Consider the following 26731-nt stretch of genomic DNA (forward strand, 5'->3'; position numbering starts at 1 on the left):
TGGTGACATCACCATGCTACGGAAGAAAAGGCGGGACTTCAAGCAAGGTGTGTCAGGCAGTTCAGCAGCAGTGTTTCTGTGGGGGAGAGTAACTCTTTTTGGCGTGGACTTTGGACTTTGTAACTTTGCAGACTTTTGAAATGCACAAAAAAACTAAATAACACACTAAAGGAAAGGGGAAAAAACACAAAAGCATAACAGGTCCTCTTTCATCCAAGTTTCCTGAATAAATACTTCTTCAAAGTTGCATCTTAACTGGCTTATTGTAGTGCATCTTCAGGCTGCCACTTTGCTGGAGAAGATTACTGGCGGTGATGAGCTATAAAACGTGTTTGTGTGTGAGAGCATGATACGAGGAGACACTCATTATGCACTTGTTTTATTTACAACACACAGCATTTTCTTTATCCATGGAATGAATGGCTTAAAAACAAAATACTCCCAAGCAGACAATATACACTCTTGTCTTTATGTACATATTATGCAATATGTTTACTTCTCATACACTATGCCTTGGAGTATATACTGCATGAATCTGTGTATAAGATCTCGACTGCAATGATTGCAAAATGCTCCCCGTCTCTTCCGCACCCTCGCCTCTCTGGTGTATCGACTGCTGTCTATCGGCCCCATCTACTTCCTTTAACGACGCTCCAAATTAGCCCTAATGCTTAGCAGCGTGTGTCAAGGCAGACGAAAAAAAAAAGCTCTGAGGAGTCTGGAGATAAACAAGGACAGGTCAGAGAATTGACACTTCCCGCTTACGCTCAGTCCACATCTAAAATGTCAGTTATTTCAAGTGATTTAAGTGTTAAAAAGAGCATTTTAAATATGTAACCTTTTCAAGTTAGTGATTTACTTCTGAGAGATGGAAAAGCATTCGCACCAGATGAATTATTTGTTGTTGAGGCAGTAACAGAAGGAGGAGGATTATTTGTATAGAAAAAAAAAACATTGCATTTTAAACCCACTTTATTGACAGCTTCTTGCCCTCAGTACAATGCAATGCAAGATTTGAGGTGCTGAGCACAGAGGAATAAATGTGGCGATAAATACAGTACCGACTCGCCTCGCCGGCCGTCTTTAATTCACTCTCGCTGGAGCCGTCACACCCTCGCCACAAACACACAAACTGATAAGACATCACACACAACACTGAGCCAAAGGTTTTTGCCTCCACCTTAAATTACAGTGGCCGCTGCGATTCAACACTGCTTTAGGACAGCAAAGATGTTCCTGCCTTTAAAACGTGTTCATTTTCTTTCATCAGTTTGACAATCGCCTGAAGATTGGAACAGGGAGGACCGGCTGGAAGCTAGTAGTTTCACACGGTTTTATAAAAGATGACAGTTTGGATCTGTCAACGGCATCCAACAGAAACCTGCAATGCTGATCAGTCACTTCGTTTAACCATCATGGGAGAGACTGAATAAGCACAAGAGCGTCCGAATGATCCTTGAAAGAATGACATCTTAGTTTAACAACGGCATGCATTGCCCTTACATATGTAGGTTTTTATCCCTTACGAATGATGATAAGATAAAACCACCATCTAAACCGAGGTCCAACCACTTTTACCCTTCTTTAGATGATTCATAGATTATAGACATTTTAAAATCACTTAATTCCTTCTGTGATATGGCAAAAAATGGCATTACCTTGATATTAACGGAAGATTATGTATCCTGTACAGTTGGTGTTGATGACCATTTCAAGTAAAAGAGTAACAAAATCAAGGAGCACAAATATATTAAAAAAAAAAGAAATAGAAATCACATCATGAATGCTCACAGACAGGTCATCCGGCAAACTGAGAAACGCTACACCGCACAACCACATTGTTACATGTATGGCAGCAATCGAAGGCAATTGCGAGACGATATATTTCATATGCTGTGTATTGCATTTTTAATACAATACACAGGGACAGAAAAAAGCTCCTGCTCAGTTTAGCTCCATCTCACCTCAGAGAGAGTTGTTTGTTTTGCTTTATATCACTAAATTGTGTCTCATAGTCAGCTGATTAAACTCTTTGAAACATATTATGGTTCACGTATGACGTCATAAATATATACGACATCATAGATCAAGATATATACGTGGAATATTTGTCATCAGATTAAGTTTTGGTTTTTCCGATATGCCTGTTAGTTAATTCCAATGTTAGTTTTATAAACATTTATTAGTAATTTGTTAATATAACATAAGTATAGTTTTTTGAATAAGTACAATTACAGTTCATAAAACTACCTGGTTCCATTATTGAACACACAGGTTAAATCGGTTGAACTTTTTTTATCCTGACATCCAGAATTCAGACATCAATAAGTTTCTTTACAACAGTTGCTTCACTTTGCATTTCCTCAAAAAAACTATTTGCAATAACTTAGCGAGAAGATGGAGCCACTGAAACAAGGCCTGTGATGACTAGAGATGCAGTGATGATGGCTTTTTTAAATGAGAAATACTGTATCATTTTAAAAATGGGTACATGTAGTTTTTACCACTCTGTGTCCTTTTGCTATGTGAAATATTATGTAAACTTACAAACCTTGTACAAAAGTTGAAAAAAAAGCTGTTTTAAAATGCATGGACTGACACTGTTTGGAGTATTAGTGTCCAAACTTGGCAGGAAAAAAAAGGGAAGCATGATTTGTTAGCTGTTGACAATACAGTACAGTACATATATCGTGTGGCTAATCACTGTCTCTTTCACACACTCACACATACGCTCACAAACACACGCACACAACTAACCTTCCCTTTCTCTCTCGTACCCTCCGGTGAGGCAGTAAATGAAAGCTGATAGCCTGCTTGCCATCAGGTATTTAGCACTGCTTAGCACATTTTCAAGAGCAATGAACCCATTGTGGATCAAACTGTCCTACTACATGCTTCTGAAGTTGCATTATGGGCAGTAATGAATGCATTTATACACTGTTTGTATTCCTACTGTGTCACTCGAGTATCCAGCTCCCACACCAGAGAAGCAGAGAGAAAGAGAAGGGAGTTTAAGCAATCTGTGATTAAGGCAGTCTCATAAATATTGCAGAGAGGTTTTTGGCCCCCGTTTTGGAGATACACTGCCACAACAGTCTTGAGTTCCTAGCTCTTACTAACGGCTGCTTCCTATCCCCACAGATTACAGAGCAGACGGGTGGATGTGAATACCAATGGCGAAAAGAAAATGTGAGTATGATGCCACACAATGTTTCGATCCATGGAGGAAAAACATCCCATCAAAAAACAACATCGAGCAGTAATCCTCTTTGGAAGAAAAGGTCATATTTGGTTTGTGTATCAGTCCTCCACACAATGAATAATCTTTTACAGGGACCGTAAATGAAAAAAAGAAAAGAAAAAAGAAGCACAGCTCAGAGCGATTTAATTAAGAAATGAAAGTAAAGTAGGAGCCTATATCTAATTTGTCCACTGAAGTTAGTGCTAGGGGCTTTTTAAGCGGCGTGCAGAGACGAGGATAGACAAAGGTCCCACTTACAGTAGCTTAACTCTGTCTCACTTAATTGAGTTCATTCCAAGATACAGAAAAAAAGTCAAAGCAGATACATACATATTAGTTGGACACAGGAGATGTGGCTCCCTCACTGTCTTCGCTTGAGTTCTGCTGATCGTTTCGCTTCCTTGCAGCTTGTTACGAGTTCAAGCAGTTTTAAAATCTGCCAACATGGCAATCCTCATGTACTGCACCCTTTACAGTGCTTCCAATTACTGTACTTAGGGCTTCAAGTAATAACTAGACGTCTATCAGAGCTTCACACCCCTCCCTATACAGTGCGATAACAGTCCCTCAGACCCACTCCTGCATGGAGCGCTTGCAGTACAGTATGTGGCGCTGCGTGCTCTTCCTCCTGAACTGGAAAACGGTGTAGAGGAGGACCATCATGCACAGCGCCAGGACGCAGGGGATGGCGATGGCCACCGCTTTCTCCGTGCCCCCCGCGCTGTCCAGTTTGATGACGACGTCCACGTCGCCGTTGTCGTAGTGGCGTTCCTCCACCGCCGGGGGGTTCCAGTCCCAGTCGGGGTCGGCGGGTAGGCCGTCGCAGCCCATGAAGTCCCTCAGGATGGACCTCGGGTAGCCGGGTTCCACGCGAAGCAGCTGGTTGTTGAACTTCCAGTACTCCTTTCCCTTGTAAAAGTAGGTGAAACCTGGAGAGAGGTATTGTGGGACACAACAATGTCACTTCTATACATTGTGCCAGGACCCAAAAATCACCATCCAACACCGTGTCCACACTGAATTCGATATATAATGCACTTCTGTGACATCATGTAAGCAAACCATGTAGGCTACCTATCAGCTGTGAGCTCGAGTTCTGACTGGAGACGTAACCATTTAGTTTGTTCTTTTTAAACAGAAAACACACGTTTAATATTGTGATATTTACTGGAAATTATACAATATAGCCAAGAGCAGTAGGAAACTATCAGCTCTCTTGCGATCGCCCTGCAGCCAGCTGCCACCTTATTAAGAGTTTTGTAATGAAATGATGAGGTATCGTATAAATAACTCCTCATTTCAACTTCACTAATCAGCCGCTCCTGGTTCATTGAGGCGATTTTTCGAGGCGAGCGACAGGAATAAATAGAAACAGCTGGGCGTCTGACAAAAGTAGGCTACAGCTCAAAACAGCGTGCCACATTGCGCTGCATCCCTCACAGCCAGGACATTCCAATAAAAAAAGGACATGGTTCTTAAGCAGTGTTGTTAATGACTTTACGGATAGCACAATACCTGTAGGATAAACTTCTAATGGGTGAGTACTGGTTTGTTTTTGTTATTATGGGGTGGGATCAGGGATTTAAATCTATAGCACTGTAATTGTTGCATCTCATATGTTGCACCTACTGTAATCTGTGTCTGTGATAACATTTGGGTCCAGGGCAGGCTGTTGATTTAGCGTTGATAAATTTGGCACTCTGTGGTGCTGATTAGAGGCTGGTTTGCAGTATGGGAGTTGCATGGTGAGCCTCTCCATGGTGGCATAGCAATTGTCTGCTTTGTAATTGTCTGGAGTGGTTGTGTGTGTACATGTGTGAGCGCACAGGCGTGCCCTTGTGTTTGGGTTTGCACCAGGGCCAATCACAATTGTGTTACACTGCTTGCCAGATCAGTGACTATATGTTAAAGTCTCTCAACAGAAAACGATTCATAACCTGCTGTATGCTTTTGGTTGCTTAGAAATAAGGCTAGTCTTTCAGGTTTTCTACAGAATTTCACAGAAAAGCACAACTCTGAAAATCTTAGTTGAGAGAAAAACGGGAAGAGAACACAAATTAAATTCTGATTATGCGTAAAGTAAAAGAAGAACTTATTATTCCCAAATCATTCTCGCAGAAATGTTGTGTTTTGCTGATCTGAACTGCTTTAAAAGGCATTTAGAGCTGCAACTAACTATTATTTTCATTCATTCATATTAATCGTTTAGTCTATAAAACATCAAAAAATATCTAATTTACTATCATATATTGAAACAAGCAGCAAATACTCATATTTAAGAAACCGCCACTAGCAAATATTTGAAATTTTTGCTTGAAAAATGACTCAAACGATTAACTGTTTATCAAAATCGTTAACGATGCATTTGCTTTGGATCAATGAATAAGTGCTGCAGCTCTAGCGTAGTGTATTTCAACCGCAGTGTTCCTTTCTTCCATTGTTTATCACTCTCCTTTTACACTTGCTATAAAGACGTATTGTGTGCAGATGCTCTGACCTCTAGTAAGTGTTTTAAACACACAATTTACACTGGTTTAAATATTTACATAGAAAATCTGGATATGAAACCAGAAAACAGATAATGTTCGATCAACTTCCTGTTTTCACTCTGTCATGTTGTTGCAGTCAGGACTAAAACTATAGCAACACATTTACCAAACAAATGAGATCTCTCTACAGTAAGTGAAGGTTGATTTTTTATAAATATCACTGTGTCTTACAAACAATGGTTATGTGATGGTGTAAAACTACTTAGCTTCACTGACTATTCAAAGCTGCCATACCGTTGGCCTTATCCACAAAAGCCCCCTGTGGAGAGTCAGGGATGCCCTTCCAGATGGTGATGGGTTTGGGGTAACCTGGATCCATGGTCCTCATGTCCTCATTGTACCTCCAGTACCTACAACAGGACAGACAGAAATACAGTATACAGTCAGTCAGTGACACCTGACCCTGCAGTAACAGTGTGCTGATCTGGGTCGTCGTGTTATCAGCTCATTAAATGTGTGTTATCAGTCTTTATACGAATCATAAATGTGGGTCAGTAGGGGCCTGCTACACCCACGATGTTGTAAAGGTGAAAGCAAAACTTAAAAGGCAAAGGTCGAGGCAGTTGGCCGCCACCCAGAGCCGGTTCTGCCAAAGGTTTCTACCCGCTAAATGGGAAGTTTTTCCCTGACATTGTCACATAAGAGTGCATGCTCATGGGGGATCTCTTGTTGGGTCTCTAAATTATAGAGGACGGTCTAGACCTGCTCTAAATGAAAAGCGTCTCGAGAAAACTTCTGTTATGATTTGACGCTATATAAAAATAAATTGAATTGAAAAGGAACACGATCTAACAGATGTTGTAAAACTGAATGAAATGTTACATTTTGAACACAAACAAAAACAGCTTCTTTAGGTTTAGCCAACAAAAACACTTTAGTTTAGGGAAAAGGTTTGTGTTTTGTCTTAAAAAAAGTGAAAGTGAACCTTAATGTTTTTGAACACAAAGATAAATACACGTTTTTGTTATGCTATATTACGCCTTCCTGTGAGACCGGGTTGCCTATACTATAACTATAATGCAGCTTTTAAGACCAGGAAGAATACATTATCAAAGTTGTATCATGGCATAGTGCTGGTCTTCTACACACTGTGTTTACAGTGACAGTCTGCAGCCAGTCTTCAAAGAAAAAAAAAAACTCAATCTGACCATTTAAAGATCTGCGACTGACTTGATTCACATGACCAGAGAAAGCGGTCAATCCATCATCCATACTGTTTATCTGCCTGGAAAATTTGTTTCAGCGGTTGTTGTGATTGATCTGCTGTTCATACACTGGCGCCCACACATATAAATCTTGCTACACAACAGCGTCATTTCTTTGAATTAGAACAAACACCACCCTGTCACCGAGACAGAGAGAGAGAGATGAAATCATGTTTGAGACGATGGACAGAACGCTCTGTTTGTCATGATGTGCAGCAGCAGGTTGAGGGATGACAGTATCATGACAAAGCATTTTGTCAACTTTCACCATGGGTCCTCTAACCTCTTAGGATATGATTTATCATGACAGCTGAACAAACATGTGAGTCACGCTGGCATACTCTCAAACTTTAAGACCCTTGCAACGGACATAGATAAACAACACATTCTCTGATTCGGTTGTTTTGGAAAGACTCCGTTTTCAGTTCACTTCCATCTTGAAGTAACTAACTACAACCACAAATAAATCAATAGATGCATTCCAGTAAACCAAATAATATAACTACTTTACAGAAAAAAGACTCAAACCCTGAAGTAACGTAATCACAATCACAAATGTTGCTGTAACGCTGGGTCATAATGGGTTGAATGTCTATAAGCAGCATGTTTCAGTCCTTAAAGGAACAGTGTGTAACATTTCGGAGGATCTATTAGCAGAAATGGAATATAATATTCATAACTGTGTTTTCTCTGGTGTAAGCCGCCATCTGACTTCCGTTGCTCCTGAAGTAGTGTTATTACAGTATGGTTAGGATGGCCTCTGAGCGAGGTGAATGGCGTTACCACCGTTTTGCACTCGGCGGTTCACATTATCACAGTCTTGGAAATGGAGGAGTGAGCAGAGCAATTGGTTGCAATCTGCAACCACACCACTAGATGTCGCCAACTCCTACACATTGTACATCTACATAAGCAATCTGCACTTTCACAGCAACATGTGACAGTTTACAGAGCGTCAGGGATGCCAGCTAATCTATGCCAAAATAGAAGATGCACTGATCAATAAACCTGCAAGATTATTAAATATTTCATAGGAAACAATCCCAAAAATCATTAAATGTTTCAAACATAGACAAACTGCACTGATAAAGAGGAACAGAATGGAAGGAGCTGACAAATACTTCATATTTTTTTTCCTTTGTTTGTAGGATCCACTCCTCAGCATACTGTATTATACTTGTGTATACCATTTGGTAACACAATGGTATTACACAACCATCACAGCAAAATGTTAACGTATTTCTTCTCAAAACATTATTAGTTATTAGTAATTAATGTCATCTGAAGAAAAAAAAACAGATGATTTTTATTTTCCGAAAGTTACAGTTAATTTGCATATTGTGTAAAACAAAAATAGACAGAGCACATGAGGAAGTCTGTGTCTGCTGCATCTGTGTCTCTCTCCTTCGCAATGACTGACAGAGTGTCACTACCCCCCTGATGGTGTGTGACACTTTAAATTAGGACCCACGGCAAATTTTATCTACAGTATCTATTCTATTTAAAATATTTTAACTGCATAGGCTGCAATATGGTGCTTTTGACTCTAGGGTCCCCTAGGACCCAAATACATTGGTCTTTTCAAAAAGCACTAACTAAAACAGATACAGAAAACAAAGGCATGAAGTCATTAAGAACAAATTGATTGACAAAGTCATTCAAAATTGGAATGATAGAATAAAGCACCTGTGAGATATGACAAAAAGTATATCTCCAGAGTATATCTCTGGGGTCTGCAGGGACCCCTGTTGGTAGGATGAGGGTTTAATACAGATTTCAGCCATGGATGGTCCTCATAGTACTTTGTTTGCTCTGAAAGTTTCCAACCCAACTACTTAACCTCATAACAGTGCTAGTAATCGCTCCACACAGACCTGTCTCCTTTGAAGAAGTAGGTTTTGGCGACATCCTCCCACCAGACAGCTGTCTCGATACTCTGAGTGGGCATGCCGCTCCCGAACAGCGAGATGTCCTGAGGGTACGAAGGCTGGAGAGTTGTGTCCTTGAAGACCCAGAAACGGTTTCCTAAAATACACACACCAAGTTAGGAGGCTCTGGGACAAAAAAGACATTATCATAAAGATGACCTCAAAAATCGCACCAGACAAAAACACTGCCAGCTCATTCAAGCCTTCTGCGTGTGTTTTTTTTTTCCAGTGAGTCTGTTCATTTCTATTCACATGATTTCAAAGGTCAGATGTATCACCTCGTTTACAAAATATCTGCACAGCAGAAAATCTATGCAGTGTTATCTATAATACAATAAACAGCAAGATGATGCTCTGAAGGCAACTCCGCCGGGACTTGTTGTTTTCAGTTTTATTGAAGCTATTGTTGCATTTAATTCAGTTTGATCATAAGTGCCTCAGGCAGAGTGAGGAGAGCTGCTGTGGTGGTGTGCTTGCAGTAAGTAGCTAGACGCTCACATACACACACACACACACACACACACATGCAGTTAAGTCCCCTTGAGTGAATAAATAAAGCATGAGGCACTCTGATCCCACTGGGTGACAGATGTCATGTTAATCTGCCTGATGGACGGATGGCTGTACTGGACCTGCACCCGTTCTGTTACCGTACACAACGCAAATCAACCTCAGAGTCACCCGCTCAGTCGCTATATGATAAAAGATTATGGTTACATAGACACATTCACTTGTAGTGGTGGTATGCAACAAAATTGTTATTTTTTGTCATTTTTTACATTATTGTGGTATAAAATATAATAACTGCTATATATTTGTAGCTAAGGATAAAGGGTTGAAGGGTAATTTGCTTTATATAAATCTATTTTTATTTTGTTAGAGACTTTTTCAAATTTTTGTGAATTGACTTGATTTATTTACCTGAAGGCCACCGTAGTTCTCTGACAGGCTCGTGAAACTGGTAACGTGAGCCGCAGAGTGCAAAACCGTGGTACCGCCAGCCTCCGTCTGACTTCTGTTGCTCTTAGGTAGTGTTATTATGGTAAGGATGAGCGAGGCGAACGGCGTTATCACGGTTTTACACTCGGAAAGGTGTAGTGAGCAGAGGGGTCTTCAGTTGCAACACTAGATGTCGCCAAATCCTACACACTGTACCTTTATTTTTTTTTTTAAATTAAAGGTGCCATGTCGAATTTTCTTGTAAACACACAAAAGTTATGTTTACATTCAGTGTTTTCACCAAAATGCATTGTGTGTCTAACAAATTATGTTGAATGAATTTCCTTCCTCATAAAACAAAGCTGTTTTGTGTAAAATATTTTAAATCCTGCGTTATGTTTATATCCATGTTTGCTAGCTAGCAGTCTCCTTCTTTCTCCTTTGTTGGTGCATTGCTACATTTCTTGGTGTGTTACCACCAATTGTCAAGCAGCAAAATAGTGTGAAACCGGTGACACAAATGCATATCACATCGCCCGTTTGCTTTCACGTGTGGATGTGCATCATAGTGCATTTGTAGAATATTAACAAAATGGGTACCCACTCGTAAAAACGTAACTCTATAGCACCACTGGTGGCCAAATATTCCACAGGGTACCTTTAATAAATTAAAGAACTGAAAAAAAATGAAAATTCTTTTGCTTTTATTACCTTTGAAAAAGACGAACTTCCCTTCGCTATTTTCATACACGGCATCAATTTTGGGAGGCAGGCCTTTCCAGAAGTAGTTGATCTGCATGGGGTAGCCAGGGACTACTGAGTTGTCTCGTACCCTCCAAAACCACTGGTCCTATAGAAACAGATATGGTAGAATCATCATCATCATCCCAAACTGCTTTAAACCCAGCAGCCGTGTTCACTCAAGCTGATGATCTACTCTACCTTGAACACAAAAAGCTCCTGCCGGAGGATGGCCAGGGTGTTGAAGCCTCCATCGCAGATGTTGGGTTTGGAGTTGGGGTTGGAGGGCTTGGCCCCCTGCGGAGGGCGATGGGGTCTGGCATGGCGGTCATGCTTACGGGGGTCTGAGGGAGGGTGGAAGCGAGGAGGAGGGACCGTGGGAGGGGGCCTGGTAGGCTGCGGTGCTCTATCTGGTGGACCTAAAAATACCAAAAATTCAGTATTTGTAAGATGTAACTATTTCTTTGTCCACATTGAGACATTTAATACGTTTTCTGACCAATGCACCTTTTAATGTTGGCACAGATAATTTGTTAGATGACTCATGTTGCTTAGCTGTTGGCTGTCTTCTTTAACAGCTGACAAATGCTGCTTACTGGCAATCAACCCAATATAACTGGATGGTGCAGCAGCAATAGTGACTAAGTCATTGCAGGGTTTCAGTATTAATATTACTTTGTAATATGGCTTCAAAAAAGTTTTGGAACAATATAATGCATATGTAACATTGCTCTAAATAATTACTTTCTAGCTGCTAGAATTTACAGAAAACATAGTTATGTGTCTTTGTTTAGAGGTACTAACATATGGAAGGGTTACCATAGACCAGAGGGTTACCATAGATTTTCTGGATGCCCTGCAGGTCATCGTGAGGTAGTTTGAAGTTCTCTGTGTCCATGTACTGGTAGAAAGGAGCCATGATGGCGGTGGGGTCGTTGGAGTGTTCCAGGCCGAGGGCGTGGCCCAGCTCATGCACCGCAACCAAGAACAGGTCGTTACCTGGAGAGTGGGGGAAGACGGCATTGTTAATGCAAAAACCCTCCCATCATATTCTTTCACACATATATACGGGCATGTGGGGTCTTTTCCTTTGTCGTTGGAGCTGCAAACAACTGGTTTCTATGGAGGCGGAGGTGCAAATATCCATTGTAACTGATGGCAGTGTGGGTGGAATAGACCTTTTCAAACTTGACAACATAAACATTTTAAATGGGCCCCTTTGTATGTCCCATTGTTAATGCAGTAGCTGACAGGAAGTAATCTTGGACCAAAACTGTTGCCCTAGCAACAGAGTGGCAATGAAAAGATCTATATGGCATACAGTACAATACATACAGTACTTAATAAGAGGTGGATAAGAATGAATGTGACTCTATGTGTGCCGTGATGAGAAAGAAGAAGAAAACACACCCATGCACAGGCACACTCATTAACACAAGAGACAGTGATAAACAAACACATCACTAAGAAATAAGTTAATATGGACATCGCGGTTTTTTTACAATTACTGAGCATCTACTTTATTTAGCCAACTATATATTTCATAAATTATTGTTTTCCCACTGAAGCTGAGCTCATGGCTAAAATGTGGAATCATTCCAAGAGATGGGAAGATGAGACATGTGGGAGCATACGTAGCGTAGGCACAATAAATTCAAGCTCCTCTCATGTCTTGTAGTGACTACTTTTATTAGTCAGAATCAACCAGAAAATAAACCAACAACAAGTTTGATCATCAGTTAACCATTTAAGACATTTATCAAGCAGAGAGTGTGAAATATTTGTTTGTTCCAGGCTCTTACATATGAGAATTTGCTTCTTTCTCAGGTTTACGGTATGTCATTGTAAATTGCAGCACGAAAAGGCGTATTAATGGGACGATAATGTGCAAAGCATTTAGCATGTACTAAGAACGCCTTTCTTACGTAAGGTGTGTAATTTGTACGCCATGTAGTCTGTACTGACTGCAATGTAAACGCTCCTTTTAACCAGGAGACCGCTGTTTTGTTTTCTAAGTTACATTAGTGACATTTGTGACATGTTTTCCGTATTTATGTTACGTTTATGTTACGTTGTTTACGTACTTATTTTAAGCCCAATCATGGTGTTTTTCCTAAACCTAACTAAGTGTTTTTTTGCCTAAACCTGACTGCTGTAGTTTTGTTGCGTGGCATACAAACACGACATGCGAAAAGCCTTACATGCGTCCTCATGACGCACAGAATGTCTGTGTAATGTCGTGTCATTTATACGCCTTCCTGTGAGACCGGGTTGGTAAATTGACTACCATTGGCTTTTGGACTGTTGATTGGACACAACTGAGCAATTCTTTGATATTTTATAGACAAATCATTGAACACATAATTGACAAATAACAGGTTGATTAACAATGCAAATAATCATTACTTGCAGCTCTCAGCTCTCTCAACTTTTAATCTTTTATTTAGATTATTGGAGGTAAATGAAAGGGCACTTTTCCTTTTTTTTTACTCCGTAAGAGAAGATACGCCCCATGTGAGTCACAGCTCACAGCGGGACACACACTCACGTTGCTGCCCAGGGCGCCAGAGAACAGTGAAAATACAAACATTCATATAATGCACCTGAACACATACCAATGTCGGCATAGCAAGAGGAAACATTGTGGGTCTAGTTCGTATCACATTCAAACACACACAGACAAATAAAACAAGAAAAATGGCACAGTCAGTGTCTATGGTCAGCACTCAGCTCATAGTGTCAACCTGATTTAGAGAGAAGTACACCATTTATGTACAGCTTGTGACTGAAGCTGTCCCCAGGAGATTGTTGCCCTTTAAAACATGATATCCACTCCTGCCAGCAGCACTGCGCAGACCAACCACTGACCCTCAGCCAGCAGCTAAAAGGTTACACCTCCCCCTCCCCCATTTATCTAACACAACCGGCCTCTTCCACCAAACCAAAAATGTCCCATAAAGACTCCCAGGAGACAGGTCCGAGCTACCATTAGCGCACATGTCAACATGCAACATTTACAATTACATCGCTGTGAAAGCCCATTAAAGGTTGCACAGCTTCCCAGACACATAAGCAGAGACAGGAGCTTTTCAGAAGCAGCCTCAGCACTCCACATGGATAACCATGGGACACTGCGCAAGGGTGAACATGAATTTGACTTGGGAGTCTGAGACAATTACCATTGGAGTAAGAGAACAAAAGAGAGAGGTAGAGGGAGGGGAGCTGATGGGTGGCAAGCAGTTTCCCAGAACAAACACAATGTGAGCCGTTACCCTCCTCTTCCACTAATGGGAGGATAGAATGTAAGCGTATGGCACATGGGTATTAGCGGAGCAGCCTGGTGGTGCTCTGACAAGCCTGGCGCCCTGTAGGTAGGGTAATTAAAGTCTGTGTGGATGCTTGACTAAGAAAGGCATCTCATCTCCCTCTCTAGGATGCCGCACCCTGCTAGAATTCACATTGGCAGGGTGGTCCACATTACAAGATATGTGGGCCACTGTTACAGTATATTTTATAATATAATCCACAGTAACGTAACTTGATCTATCATAACATTATCCAAAATAACACAACACGCCACAACATAATATAACATCACATCACATGAGATGACCCACACTAACTAACATAACTTAAGATAATATAACATAACATAATGTAACCCATAGTAACTAACGGAACTTAACCTAATAAACCCATAATAATATATCATAACATAACATAATATGATATAACCCATACTAACTAACCTAACTTAACCTATTATACCCATAATAACCTAACGTAATGTAACGTAACGTAACGTAACGTAACGTAACCTAATAGTCTATACCCATAATAACATAACATAACGTAACAGAACATAAAGTAACATAACATAATGTAACAGAACATAATATAACCCACAGTAAATAACGGAGCTTAAACTAATATACCCATGATAATATATCATAACATAATATAATGAAACCCATATTAACTAACCTAACTAAACTTATATACCCATAATAATATATCATAACATAATATAATTAAACCTATACTAACTAACCTAACTTAACTTAATATACCCATAACAACGTAACATAACGTAACGTAACGTAACGTAACGTAACGTAACCCATCCTAACTAACCTAACTTAACCTAATAGCCTATACCTATAATAACGTAACATAACATAACGTAACATAACAAAACAAAACATAACATAACGTAACATAACATATCATAACAAAACCAAACAAAACCAAACATAACGTAACGTAACGTAACGTAACGTAACGTAACGTAACGTAACGTAACGTAACGTAACGTAATAGAACGTAATGTAACATAACATAACATAACATAACATAACATGATATAACCCTCTCAAAATAGCCTATAATAAGGGTGAGTTTATTTCCAGTCTTTTCTTATTTATATATATGAATAAGCTAAAATATAATTAAGGTCAGAATGAATTTAGAAAAATGCTGCTCAAGTTGCTGTGTGGTATGCTAGCACCAGGGTTTACATGTGCAGCAGCTAAGAGGATTGAATGTATAGTAATCTCGAACAGTGTTGCCAGATCAGATTTACAGTTTACAGCCAGATCACAACTTAAAAATCCATCCAATTCAATAAAACCATTCCAAATTACAACCCTTCGAGAAACACTTGTTAAAGCATAAAACCATTACATGTGCAATAGAAAACACATCATAAGCATACAAAGCTTCATATCTGCATCAAATAACCAAAGAGAAAATGTTAGATAAACAGGCTATCACAACCCACAAAGAGTGCAGTCAGACAGCCAAAAACACAAATTCCCATGCCAATGTCAATGACGATGACGCCAAGGTAAGTAGGCTCTATCCCTAATGATGATTGAAGAGATCGTTTCAATGGAATTACATCGCTAGGCAACAGCTTGGGTCCATGTTTACTTCCTGTCACCTAATGTCATTCACATACACTGCAACAGGAAATAAGCTGTGACACATTTGGACTGTTTATGTTTACAACTGTGACATGGTCTATGCAATTCATGTCAATCAAATATTTCTCAAATTAAATGAGTCAATAATATGACTGAGAGGACACAACAAAGTTTACTGAATTTTTGTATCTATGTTTTTGATACCATACAATGACAGCACAACGCTATTTTTCCAAACTTAATCAAAAGCATTAATTTGGATTTTAGAGTGATATTAGTTCCAGATCTGGTAATATTTTCATTTAGAAGAGAATAACCAAATGTTGTCCTGTTTATGTAGGTTGTTTTTTTTTTGCACTTGATGATTTGTGAGAGAAAGCGACTGGTCGTTGGATAAACTACGGACTAGCAGAGGACGAGCAAGGAGAAGAGCAGAGGACGCACAGCGGGTGTGCAGAGGAGCGTCTCACCAGTCGAGAGGACTGATTCTCTCCCCCATCTCCATCACATCGTATACAGATAAGTGCTGCGATCGCACCACTCTCCATTTAAAGGGAAACAACACACTACCCAGGTAGATGAACATTGGTTTTATTTCATTAGGTTTGTTATTTTTTCAGAACTCTGAATTGTTTGTTTTGTTTATTTTTGTCCTCAACCTGAGCTGGTTGAAGGGACAAGGAAAAGATGGTGAGTTTCCCAGCTTAAATCCCAAAAGAACAGGGAACCATATTATGTTTAGTGTAACCGTTTTATAAATGCCGGTTGTATGTTCTGAGTAATCTAAGCAGGTGTTCATATGTTTTCATTCCTCTACTCCTCCTTCAGAAGTACTTAGGTTGAAGGTAGGGTGTAGCATTTCGGGGGATCTATTGGCAGAAGTAGAATAAAATATTAATAAGTATGTTTTCTTTAGTGTGTAATCACCTGAAAATTAAGAATCATTGTTTAGTTAGCTTAGAATGAGCCGTTTATATCTACAGAGGGAGCACTTCCTCCTCACACAGCCATGTTTCTACAGTAGCACAGAACGGACAAACCAAACATTGGCTGGCCAGTTGGTTGCAATCTGCAACCTCACCGCTAGATGTCGCCAAAATCTACACACTAGCGCTTGTGCTTATATCACTCCATAGCGTGCTAAGGAAGTGCTTGCAATAACATAACATCATATCACATTATTTTCACATTTTGTAATGGCATGGATATACACTTTTCTGTCTTCTGTCACCTCTCTTGAAGCATACCACTGAGCTAAATTCACTAAAAACAGAATAGCCATAATCATGTGCCAGCAACCAATGTCTTAAAATAGCAGAGAGTTCTATCATCTCAAGAGCTTATTATGCTGAAAAAAACACCCTCAAAATCCTGACAGATGGGTTGATGTGACTTTACAGAGCACAGCCCGATCAAAAGACATCTCTGCGTTCTTTGTTTTTGGTTAAGCATCCCTCATACCCTGCCCTGTGATACCATCTTATATTGCCCTCCTGCCAAGCCATCTGTATTTCCAGTTTTTGCTTTCCATCCATCCTTATCTGTCTCTCCTGATGACTGCGCTTTTCTTCTGTTTCTCAAATCTTTCCTCATTCCTTCCACACCCCTTTACGTGTTTACCTACCTGCCAACATTCTGCATTTAACAACATTTCTTTCTCTACTTTCTTCCCTAATCTTAATCTCCTTTTTTTATAATATCCTTTCCTCTCTCCTGCTGTAGCTTCTCCTTACTTTTTCTTTCCTCACTCCTTTACCTGTGGCTCTTTGTAGCCTTGTCTTACCTCTTACCATCACCTCATTCTCTCTCTCTCTAGATTTAGGTTTAAACCCACGTTTTCTTTCACATACCGTCATGGTTGGGGTTCCCCAGGGTCCAGGGCTCATCAGAGTCAAAGTGCGTGTCCCCTCCTATGCCTGGGCCCGGGAAATAGGCGTGGGCTAGGAATCCGCCCTCCCCGTCGAAGGGTGAGCTGTCACCGTGGAAACCCGAAGCGAAGATGATGGTGATGTCCACGTCACGCCTGCCAGTCTCCAGCGCGCTGTATGGAACGGCCTCAAAGCGTAAGGGAGTCACACCCTGCCACACGTCAAACGCCCGCCGGATGGCATCGTGAGTCTCCCGGGCGCCCACCTTTGGTGTGACATTTTTTATGCTGTGGGAGGAAAGAAAGCAAACAGATTTGAAAAAGCTGCAGAGAGGTAGAGGCTGAGAAAATGCCCTGTAGGTTGTAGTTTACACTTTGTGTTCATAGCCGTGAAAAATTCCATACTAACATAGTATTAAATACGCTAAAATAGTATGTGAGATTTTTTTAGTATGTCCGAAACCTTAGTATGAAACCAATAGTACGCGAATTGCATACTATTTACCATGAAATATTACAGTATGCAAACACTGTACACTTTGGCGGCATAAATATACCATAATACAATGCGGTAGTAATGACAACGTTAATAACAGACATCGGCAGACAGCCACTTTGCTATATGTGTAAATTAGTCAAATTAGTTCAGACTTTATGATTCTCAAAAATCCTTGTTTGGTCACATGAGATTGGCACGTGTTACCATGGTTACCCGTCTCCATCTGCCACGGAGGCTCTCAGGGAGTGACGTGGTAATAGAGTGGTGCAGGAATGAATTTTAAAATATGGAAATGAGTTAGCATTTTAGCACTTCCGGTTCCCTCGTCTGGAAGTCAATGGGTTATTTGAATGGGTTTTTAGTTAGATGCCTGAAATAAGGTCTGTGGTTAATACAAGCGTTAGAGATTTTAACGTTTTGTTCTACGATATTAAACCAGTCAGTAAACATCCCACTCGTGAATTTTGAAGCCTTTATATGTCTTTAAAAAGGCGGTTGCTAACGTGCTTCGTTGCGTATACTCGCCCTCATGCGACCGTGCTGTAGTTTGTTTATAGCCTAACGTTAGCTTTTTACTTGTGACGATTGCATTCATGCTTCAAGAAAAAAAAAAAGTGGTGTTCATTTATGAAGATTATTTTACGGAACAAAACGTGTAAGTATCAGAAACGTTTGTTTGCCACAGAGCTTATTTTCTGCAATAATCCAAAACCCAATGGAACAAAAATACATCATCCCTGGAGCACTCTATTACAGTTCATTGTGTCCGAAAAGATACATACTACTGTTTATTCACACAAAAGTATGTTGAACGATAGTACACATATTGAGTACGTAGTTCATAGTATGCGTCTACAGACACAGCCTTGGATGCAGATGGTTCCGCAGTCACACATTAGTTTAAACTACAGGGAACAAAACATTCAGCAGAAGCAGAAATAAAATATATACCGAGGCAACCCCGTGCATCGTTATCCCATTAATTTTGAGTGAACATTTTTTACTTTTCAAAATGAGGAGACACTAAAAAAAAAGTTGCACTTGACACAACTATTTCAAGCCCGGCAGCTTTTACTGAACTTTTAACACAGCAGTCGTTATCAGTCCCGAGCAGGCAGAGAGGAATGGGAAATCTTCTCCCTCTCTCTGCACTCATTTTCGTGAATAAAGTGCAGTCAGCAGCAGCACTGGCTCAGCACTGATTGACATTCCATTAGGAGAGGTGGCTCATCAATTCAAATTCGTGGAGGAAAGGAAGGATTTGAATAAATTGACAGTGTTATCGTCTATTACTGCTGTAACCTGTCAATTTGCAGTTGTGCCAGAGACCCGTTTATCAGTTCCTCCTCAGAACCTATTAAAAGCTGGAGCTTAATCAGGCCAGATAAGATGAGAGTTTGAATATTTCTGCTGAGATTACGGACAATTTACACTCAGGATTTTATACGAGGGAGAGCAAAGCCTTCAATCTTCATGCTACTCAGCTAAAATTGTTTTTGTTTTATGAAAAGAATAAATTCGAGGAGGATTTAAGAACTGCCTGATCCCATTTTTCATTCTGCCAGCAAGCTATTTATAACCTGGAAAGTAAACATACTCACAGCACACATGGGCGCATTTATGTGTGAATCTGAATGTGTGATGTTGATGATATTTGTGTGCGTGTCTGCCCCCGTATGTGACGTATTTGCGCGGTCTCTATGACAACACGGAGCATGTGATCCCAGGTGGTTAAAAGAGGAGGAGATGAGAGACAGAGAGCTGAGAAAATGAACACTGGCACATCTGAAACCTACAATAAGCGCCGCTAAGCTCAATGGTCGCCATGACAACTGCCTCCACTATCTCTCACCTGTAGGTGATGTGTGCACGCTGCCACCTCTGTCCTGTCAGCGCGTATCTCCGCTTCCGTGACCTCGCAGCACTTTTGAATTTGTCCGGAACGCCACAGCGAGGCTTTTGCATCCAACTTTAAAGAAGAGAAGAAGAAGAGAAGCTCAAGTTTGCTGAATAAAAGTCGGGAGGAAAATCACCATCGCAAGACAACACAAAGCACTGAAGTGAACTCAGCAGTTCTCTTCCTGACAGCAGCAAAATAAAGAAGCAAAATAGCACTAAAACTACTCCAGACTACAGTCATTGATTCAAGTGTGGGATTAAATTCTAAATGAGGGTTGAGTGGAAATCAAGTTTCATGTTTTCTCATTCATACCACATCAGATTATCACAAGTACTGAACACACACACACACACACACACACACACACTGTAATAGGCAAATTCTCACCTCAGCGTGATATCACTGCATCATCATGCAAAATGAGAAGAAAGAAAAGTGTTAAAACTTTCACCTGAGGTCGTTTCAGAGAGACGAGGTGATGGGGGGTGAAATGAACATCTCTATTTCTGTCCCTCGCTAATTCATTGAAATATTGATAGCCATTCCTTCTGCATTTTTTAAATGAATGAGCGGAGCATTTGCATTAATGTGACATTGATGGCCTGCATGGTGAAAGTACATGTGCACCTCAGCTGGTAGTTTGTACTAGTACTTGTGTGTATACTCACTCCTTGGTTTTCTCATCCAGTGTCCCTGTGACATTGAGACCATAGACGCGCTGCATGGCAGCAATGGCTGAGTGCATGGTTTGGGCCGAGCGCAGGACGGACATTCCCGGTTCTGTGCGGGGAAGGTAGCCATACCTCTGTAGCCATCCCTGCAAGGGGGGAAGAAGGAGAAGATTTAGGCCTTCATATTGTGATTTTAAAGAGGACCTATTTCTACTAAAGCATGTTTACATGCTGCAATGTTCAAAAAACGCTTTATTTTTCTGCTGTGCTGCAGCACCTCTCTTCACTCTGTTTGAGCTCCTGCCCACCCAAAAAGCCCAGTCTGCTCTGATTGGTCAGCTGTCCCACTCAGTTGTGATTCATCAACTGAACCAAACTCTTCGGACTCCGCTCCAACTACCTTTGTTTGAGGGCGTGCCAAACTAGCCGCTAGTGAGGTATTATGCAAATGTATTACCTGGTGACATCCAGTGGGAAAACTGAAGCCAATGCAGAAGTGCCTTAAACTTGCATTATTTCTAATAGCCAGCAGGGGGCGACTCCTCTGGTTGCAAAAAGAAGTCTGATTGTATAGAAGTCTATGAGTTAATGAGCCTACTTCTCACTTGATTTATTACCTCAGTAAACATTGTAAACATGAGTTTATGGTCTCAGTCGCTAGTTTCAAGTCTTCTTCAATACACATGATGTTCATTTAGTAAATTATGGTCTCATTTAGAGTCAAATAGATGATAAAGCAGGGTATGCTTTAAGGCGTGGCTACCCTTGTGATTGACAGGTCGCTACCACGGCGTTGTCCAGTCTGGAAGTTGTCCATGTTTTCGTCTTACAACTTTAACCCTTTCACAGTGTGTTTTCAGTTCATGAAAGTTAATTATAACATTTTTGGTCGCCTAAAAACCGTCTTATTCAGTGTTTGGTTGTACTTAGCTCCACCCTCTATTGTCACTTCTGGTTGTAAATAACCAAGATGCGATGGCCAAAATGCCAAACTTGAGGCTTCAAAACAGCAGTCCACAAACCGATTGGTGATGTCACTACATCCATTTCTTATATACAGTCTATGGTGACATCACCACGTTACGGAAGAAAAGGCAGGGCTTCAATCACGGCGAGCAGTGTTTCTATGGGGGAGAGTAACTCCCTTTGGCGTGGACTTTGGGCTTTGTAACTTTGCAGACCTTTTACATGCACAAAAAACTATATAACACACTAAAGTAAAGGGGGGAAAGCACCAAAGCATAATAGGTCCTCTTTAAGACTTTTCTTAGACTCTTTGCCTTTTATTAGAAAACCCAGTAGAGAGAAAGCCGGAGGAAAGACGTGGAGATGGAGCAGGAGATGATGTACGCAAAAAGACCGTAAGCTGAAATCACATCCAGGATGTTCATTTGCATTTTTTCAAGTATGTTTGGATAATAAATGAGTTAATCATCTATTGCAATGTACATATATCAACCTGAGCTGTCAAAAGTGAAAGGCTATAAAGTCCCATTTGCTGCAGCTATGAACTTGAATCTCCTTCATTTTGTGTTTGATTAGATTTGGTCCCACATGTAACTGGTTCAATATATTTCAGCATTCATATTTCACTTAATGCCGAGAGGCTGTCTAGTACAAACACAGACATTCCTCCACTGCAGTGGTTGGGCTACTTTGCTCAAAGGCACAACAGAAGCTGTTTAATGAGGGCAAAGTATTATTTGTTTAGTTACCCTACCCAGTTTTTCCCAGTTAAATGGCCAATCCCATAATAAAAATCAACACGAATATAGCTGCAGGTTATTCATTCTGCATCTCACAAAAGGCTGTGAGTTGACTAAGCATTGCTGCAAGATCTTGTTATAGAGCTGTCAATCGATTGAAGTACTTAATCACGATTACTCGCATGATTGTTCATAGCTAATCGTGATTAATTGCAAATTAATCACCCATTTTTAATCTGCTCAAAATATATCTTAAAGAGAGATTTGTCAAGTATTTAAGAAAAGATATTCCTTTATTAGTCCCACAGTGGGTAAAGTTGCAGTGTACAGCAGCAAAGGGGATAGTGCAGAAACAAGAAGCATCAGTAAAAACAAAAAGCAAGATACAACACAGTAAAAAAGCAAAACAAAAGTAGACAGACATATAAAATATGAACAATTTAAATAGAAGTAAATATAAAAAATGGGAACAATATAAACAAGGGAAAATATTAAAAACAGGAACAATAAATACAGTATTGCCAATAAACAGACTATTAACACAATTGCACAAGTGGAAAATTGATATTGCACAGTGATTGAAATTAAATTTAATATGTAATTTAATGAAATTGAATACTCTTATCAACATGGGAGTGAGCAAATATGCTGCTTTATGCAAATATATGTATATAGTTATTATTGGATATCAGTTAACAACACAAAACAATGACAGATATTGTCCAGAAACCCTCACAGGTACTGCATTTAGCATAAAAAATATGCTCAAATCATAACATGGCAAACTGCAGCCCAACAGGGAACAACAGCTGTCAGTGTGTCAGTGTGCTGACTTGACTATGACTTGCCCCAAAACTGCATGTGATTATCTTATTATCTATTAGACTCGTGGGTACCCATAGAACCAATTTTCATTCACATATCTTCAGGTCAGAGGTCAAGGGACCCCTTTGAAAATGGCCATAACAGTTTTTCCTCGGCAAAAGTTTGTAGCGTTATTTAGCCTGCTTCGCGTCAAGCTATTCTGACAGGATGGCACTGATGGATTCCTTCGGCTTTCTAGTTTCATATGATACCTGTATCTTCACTCTAGCTTTAAAACTGAGCCCGCTACAACCTAAAAGTTGCAAGCGGCATTAAAGAAATTAGTTGCGTTTAAACAAATTTATGTTAACGTGTTATTATCGCGTTAACTTTGACAGCCCTACTTTTTTAATAGCACAAGAAAACAAACTAATGAGCTGCTGTAGTTATATATCTATATTGTCACAGTGTGGATGAAATGTTGAGTATAGCTTTAATGTTCACCGAATTTGCATGTCAATAGTCTATTGTTTTGCAGAAGCTGTTTATCCAGCAGTGGTTTCGGTTTATATGTGTCTGTGTATGTTTGCTCAGAGGCACATCAGTGCAGCTGTTTGCATTTGAATCCCTCCTAGTGACCTTAGTCAGTGTTTGTGTCTTGCGGCTGCCGGGTCAGCGTGCATGTGCAGGACTGTGGCCCTGCCTCCTCTTGCCCTACAAAGCCAGAGTGCGGCTTGATAACAGAGGATGGGGATGCGAGGCCAAGCATCATCACTGCCAGACTCAATCCTGAAGCTTGAGAGGCCACGAGGTGCCCACGCTATCCACAGCTGTCCACACGCCAACCAGCTGCCTCCCCATCACCACACAGCCTATGAGATATGCTCCAGCTAGCTAATCTGACTCTCTCCTCCATCCATCCCTCCCTCCCCCCCCTTCTGCCTCCATCCCTCTTTCTGCTGAGCTAAACGCCTTGTTTATCCCTCTCTTTTTTTCTCCCATCTCTCCTGTGGGCGTGTTTTTCCTGTGAGTGTGTTTGTGTTGAAAAAGGCACAGATCTCAGAGAGATATCCAGGCAGATTCCAGTGAGCCATAAAATTGAATAATGATGTGTTTGTGTGACTGTAAGCATCAGCATTTAATTTCTTCAGAGTGGTGGTGGTGGGAGGGGAGGAGGATGAAAATGACATCAATTAATAAGGTACCAAAAAAAAAAAAAAAATCCTATTATGCAGCTTGTGTCTGTAAATGTTTAATCTCCTCCCAACACTGTGGTGCATGCCAAAGCATGTCTGGCTTTATGTTGGTTGGCCTGTCACACACACACACACAAGTATATATATAAGCATGATGCTGGAGGACATCTCTCAGCTAAAATAGACCTCTCTCTTATCTGGGTTGCACATTTTAGGATCAGTGGAGCTGGATCAGCTCTGCTCGTGGACTGCAGTGTAATAAAAATGAGCATCCTTCTGTTTTATTCTCACACTGCAAATGAGGGAATATTTCAGTGCGTGCAGCTTGTCCTGATAGGCTTACAATGTCTCCATGTTATTATTATGCATTATGGTAATTGTGCCCACGGATAAGCATGCATATATATATGTTTTTTTTCACGCTGATGATGAGGATGATGAGGAGGAGAGAGCTCGGTCCTTTATGATAAGCAGTGAGGATGAAGGCCGTTTATCTTACCTCAACGCTGAACTGATGATCCTCCTCTCCGGACACAGCACACGAAACCCAAAGCAAAAAATGCAAGCAGAAAGCTGCCGCGTAAAAGCAATCCGATGGTTTTCTTTTACTGGAGGATACTAAGGTCATAATGACCTGTTTTATCCCGAGTGTTTATTAGAAGAAGCCGCCCGTCTTGCTTTTTCTTTTGCTCTCTCTTGTGTCAAATGGAAATCATCATCAGGCGAGCTGTCAAAGGCAAAGATGAAGAAGACGAGGAGGAGGAAAAAAAAAAAAAAAAAAAAAAAAGGCCCTCGCGCGTTTTTCTTCTGCACTATCAAATCCCGATGATGATGATGATGGTGGCGTCAAAAATGATCCGATGTCAAGCAGAGATTACGCGGCATGTTAGACCCGCTGGCCTCGCCATTCTTATTGACATCAGGAGGGGCTACATCTATCCAGCAGCATCAATGGCCATGTACAGTACAGTAACAGCCACCACAGTCTGTCTGCAGCAAAGATATCAGGCTCCCTCCCGACTCCACGCCTGCGCTTTGATTTCTCTCACAGAGCGCAGCGCCGCTTGGCAGCATCAGGAGAGCTGAGTGCACGAGAAGAGAGATGCGATGCTGCCATGCTTCAGGACTGCCTGTATACCTTTCACCTTTTTTTTTTTTACATCGCAAAGATGCATGGATCTGGTGCAGGTTGATGCACATGTGCAGTCAGATGGTCTGATCTTAAATTCCTGATAGTAAACCCCAAGCCTGATTATATAGCCTATACATTCCTCTGCTGATGATGCCTTTATGTGCACTCATAAAACTGCCTGGTAACACTATAATAATAAAAAAAAAATACATCCTGCACTTTGTCAATAATTGATGAATTAATCAACTATCTGGTCTTAGTCGTCATTAGCAAAAATCTATTGAAAAAAAACATCTCCTAGCTGAACAGCTCTCTGTGTCTGCTGATATTTAGCTAACATCAAATCATAAAAGGTTTAATGTTGGATAAATACAAAGTCCCGTTCATATTTATGGTAAAATAAGTTGTTGCTTGTTCTGTTTTTGTATGTTTTTGTATTTTGACATGATATGCTATGGTCCAACCACTAATGAAGCCTAACAGTTCAAAGTGATCTAAGTGGACTCCAGGAAGAATAGCTGAGCTTCAGCCACAGCTAATGGAGATCCGAATAAAAGAAAGAAAGGAAAGATTAGCTTATGCACAGGTAGACATCAAGACAAAAAGCTGGCCATTAGTTGTAATTATGCTCTCAGGGCCGGCTCTAGCCCTTTTGGTACCCTATAGGTGAAATTCAGATTTGGACCCCCAACCCCCCCCAGAACCCCTAACCCTGGCCCCGTAAACCGCAACACACATCAGTTTAACACGATAGTTGTAAGACAAAAATGAAGATTTTTATTTTCAAAAAAATGAAAAAATGTGAGAAAGAGAGTTACAGGGGTGAAAAATGTATTTCTTTTCTCTTTCTTTCTTTCTTTCTTTCTTTCTTTCTTCATTTGCTGCAATTGTTTCAATGCAGGAAATGAGGAAGGGTGCCCATTAAATTTAATTTTTTCCTATTGAAAAATATATTATTATTTATTCTTTTTTGAGGGCGACCAGCTCCCCTCAGAATGTGGCTTCCTAGGCGACCGCCTATATGCCTTAAACCGGCCCTGTATGCCCTTTATCTCAAAGTGGCAATCTCGATTTTCATTTAAATAAATGTCTGTTAAGTCACTCTCTATTCTATAGCCAAATGAGGTAACACAATAGTGATTGAACCTATATGGCTCACTGATGAAAATATTGCAGTATTTATATATTTGCAGTATTATGAAATGTCTGTGGTGACATTCGTGGAAAAAAAATGCTGTTGTATACACACAAAATGAAACTATGTACACAATTCTGAAAACTTGAAGCTCATGTTCATATAAATAGATTTCTTTTTTATTCTATTTCTATGCTCACGTATCAACAAAAGACTGCTAAACTCTGAGCACAATTCCACTGTTTTCACTCAAATATATAAATCCTAAATCAAGCAGGACTGAAGGATTGCCA

At 40.4% G+C, this 26731-nt stretch overlaps 1 protein-coding gene across 8 annotated transcripts; it reads right to left on the reverse strand.

Moving 5' to 3' along the window:
• Positions 1-363: 363 nt before the first annotated feature.
• On the reverse strand, positions 364-25407 carry mmp16b (matrix metallopeptidase 16b (membrane-inserted)). 8 transcript variants are annotated; one of them, XM_037788491.1, is made up of 11 exons: positions 24671-25406; positions 20463-20611; positions 20182-20196; positions 19747-19863; positions 17379-17683; positions 11423-11602; positions 10805-11022; positions 10574-10712; positions 8870-9020; positions 6007-6140; positions 364-4170 (listed from the first exon to the last, which is right to left on the reverse strand). In XM_037788491.1, the coding sequence occupies exons 1-11, from the start codon at positions 24797-24799 to the stop codon at positions 3809-3811; spliced, it is 1899 nt and encodes a 632-aa protein (XP_037644419.1). In that variant the 5' UTR covers positions 24800-25406; the 3' UTR covers positions 364-3808. The 8 variants fall into 8 exon arrangements, with proteins under 8 accessions (XP_037644419.1, XP_037644422.1, XP_037644421.1 ...); XM_037788494.1 differs by having other exon boundaries at positions 11441-11602; positions 24671-25404; XM_037788493.1 differs by having other exon boundaries at positions 6025-6140; positions 24671-25404.
• Positions 25408-26731: the final 1324 nt, after the last annotated feature.

The sequence above is a fragment of the Sebastes umbrosus genome, chromosome 12 (assembly GCF_015220745.1).
Source record: "Sebastes umbrosus isolate fSebUmb1 chromosome 12, fSebUmb1.pri, whole genome shotgun sequence".
In the NCBI taxonomy this organism is placed as follows: domain Eukaryota; kingdom Metazoa; phylum Chordata; class Actinopteri; order Perciformes; family Sebastidae; genus Sebastes; species Sebastes umbrosus.

Excerpts from the sequence above, each read along its gene's own strand:
- mmp16b (XM_037788491.1), bottom strand. The coding sequence starts at position 24,799 with ATGACCTTAGTATCCTCCAGTAAAAGAAAACCATCGGATTGCTTTTAC. Across the intron at positions 17,684-19,746 it reads CGTGCACACATCACCTACAG|CATAAAAAATGTCACACCAA; the intron begins GTGAGAGATAGT and ends TTCCTCCCACAG. Across the intron at positions 11,603-17,378 it reads GGGGAACCCCAACCATGACG|GTAACGACCTGTTCTTGGTT; the intron begins GTATGTGAAAGA and ends CCCACTCTCCAG.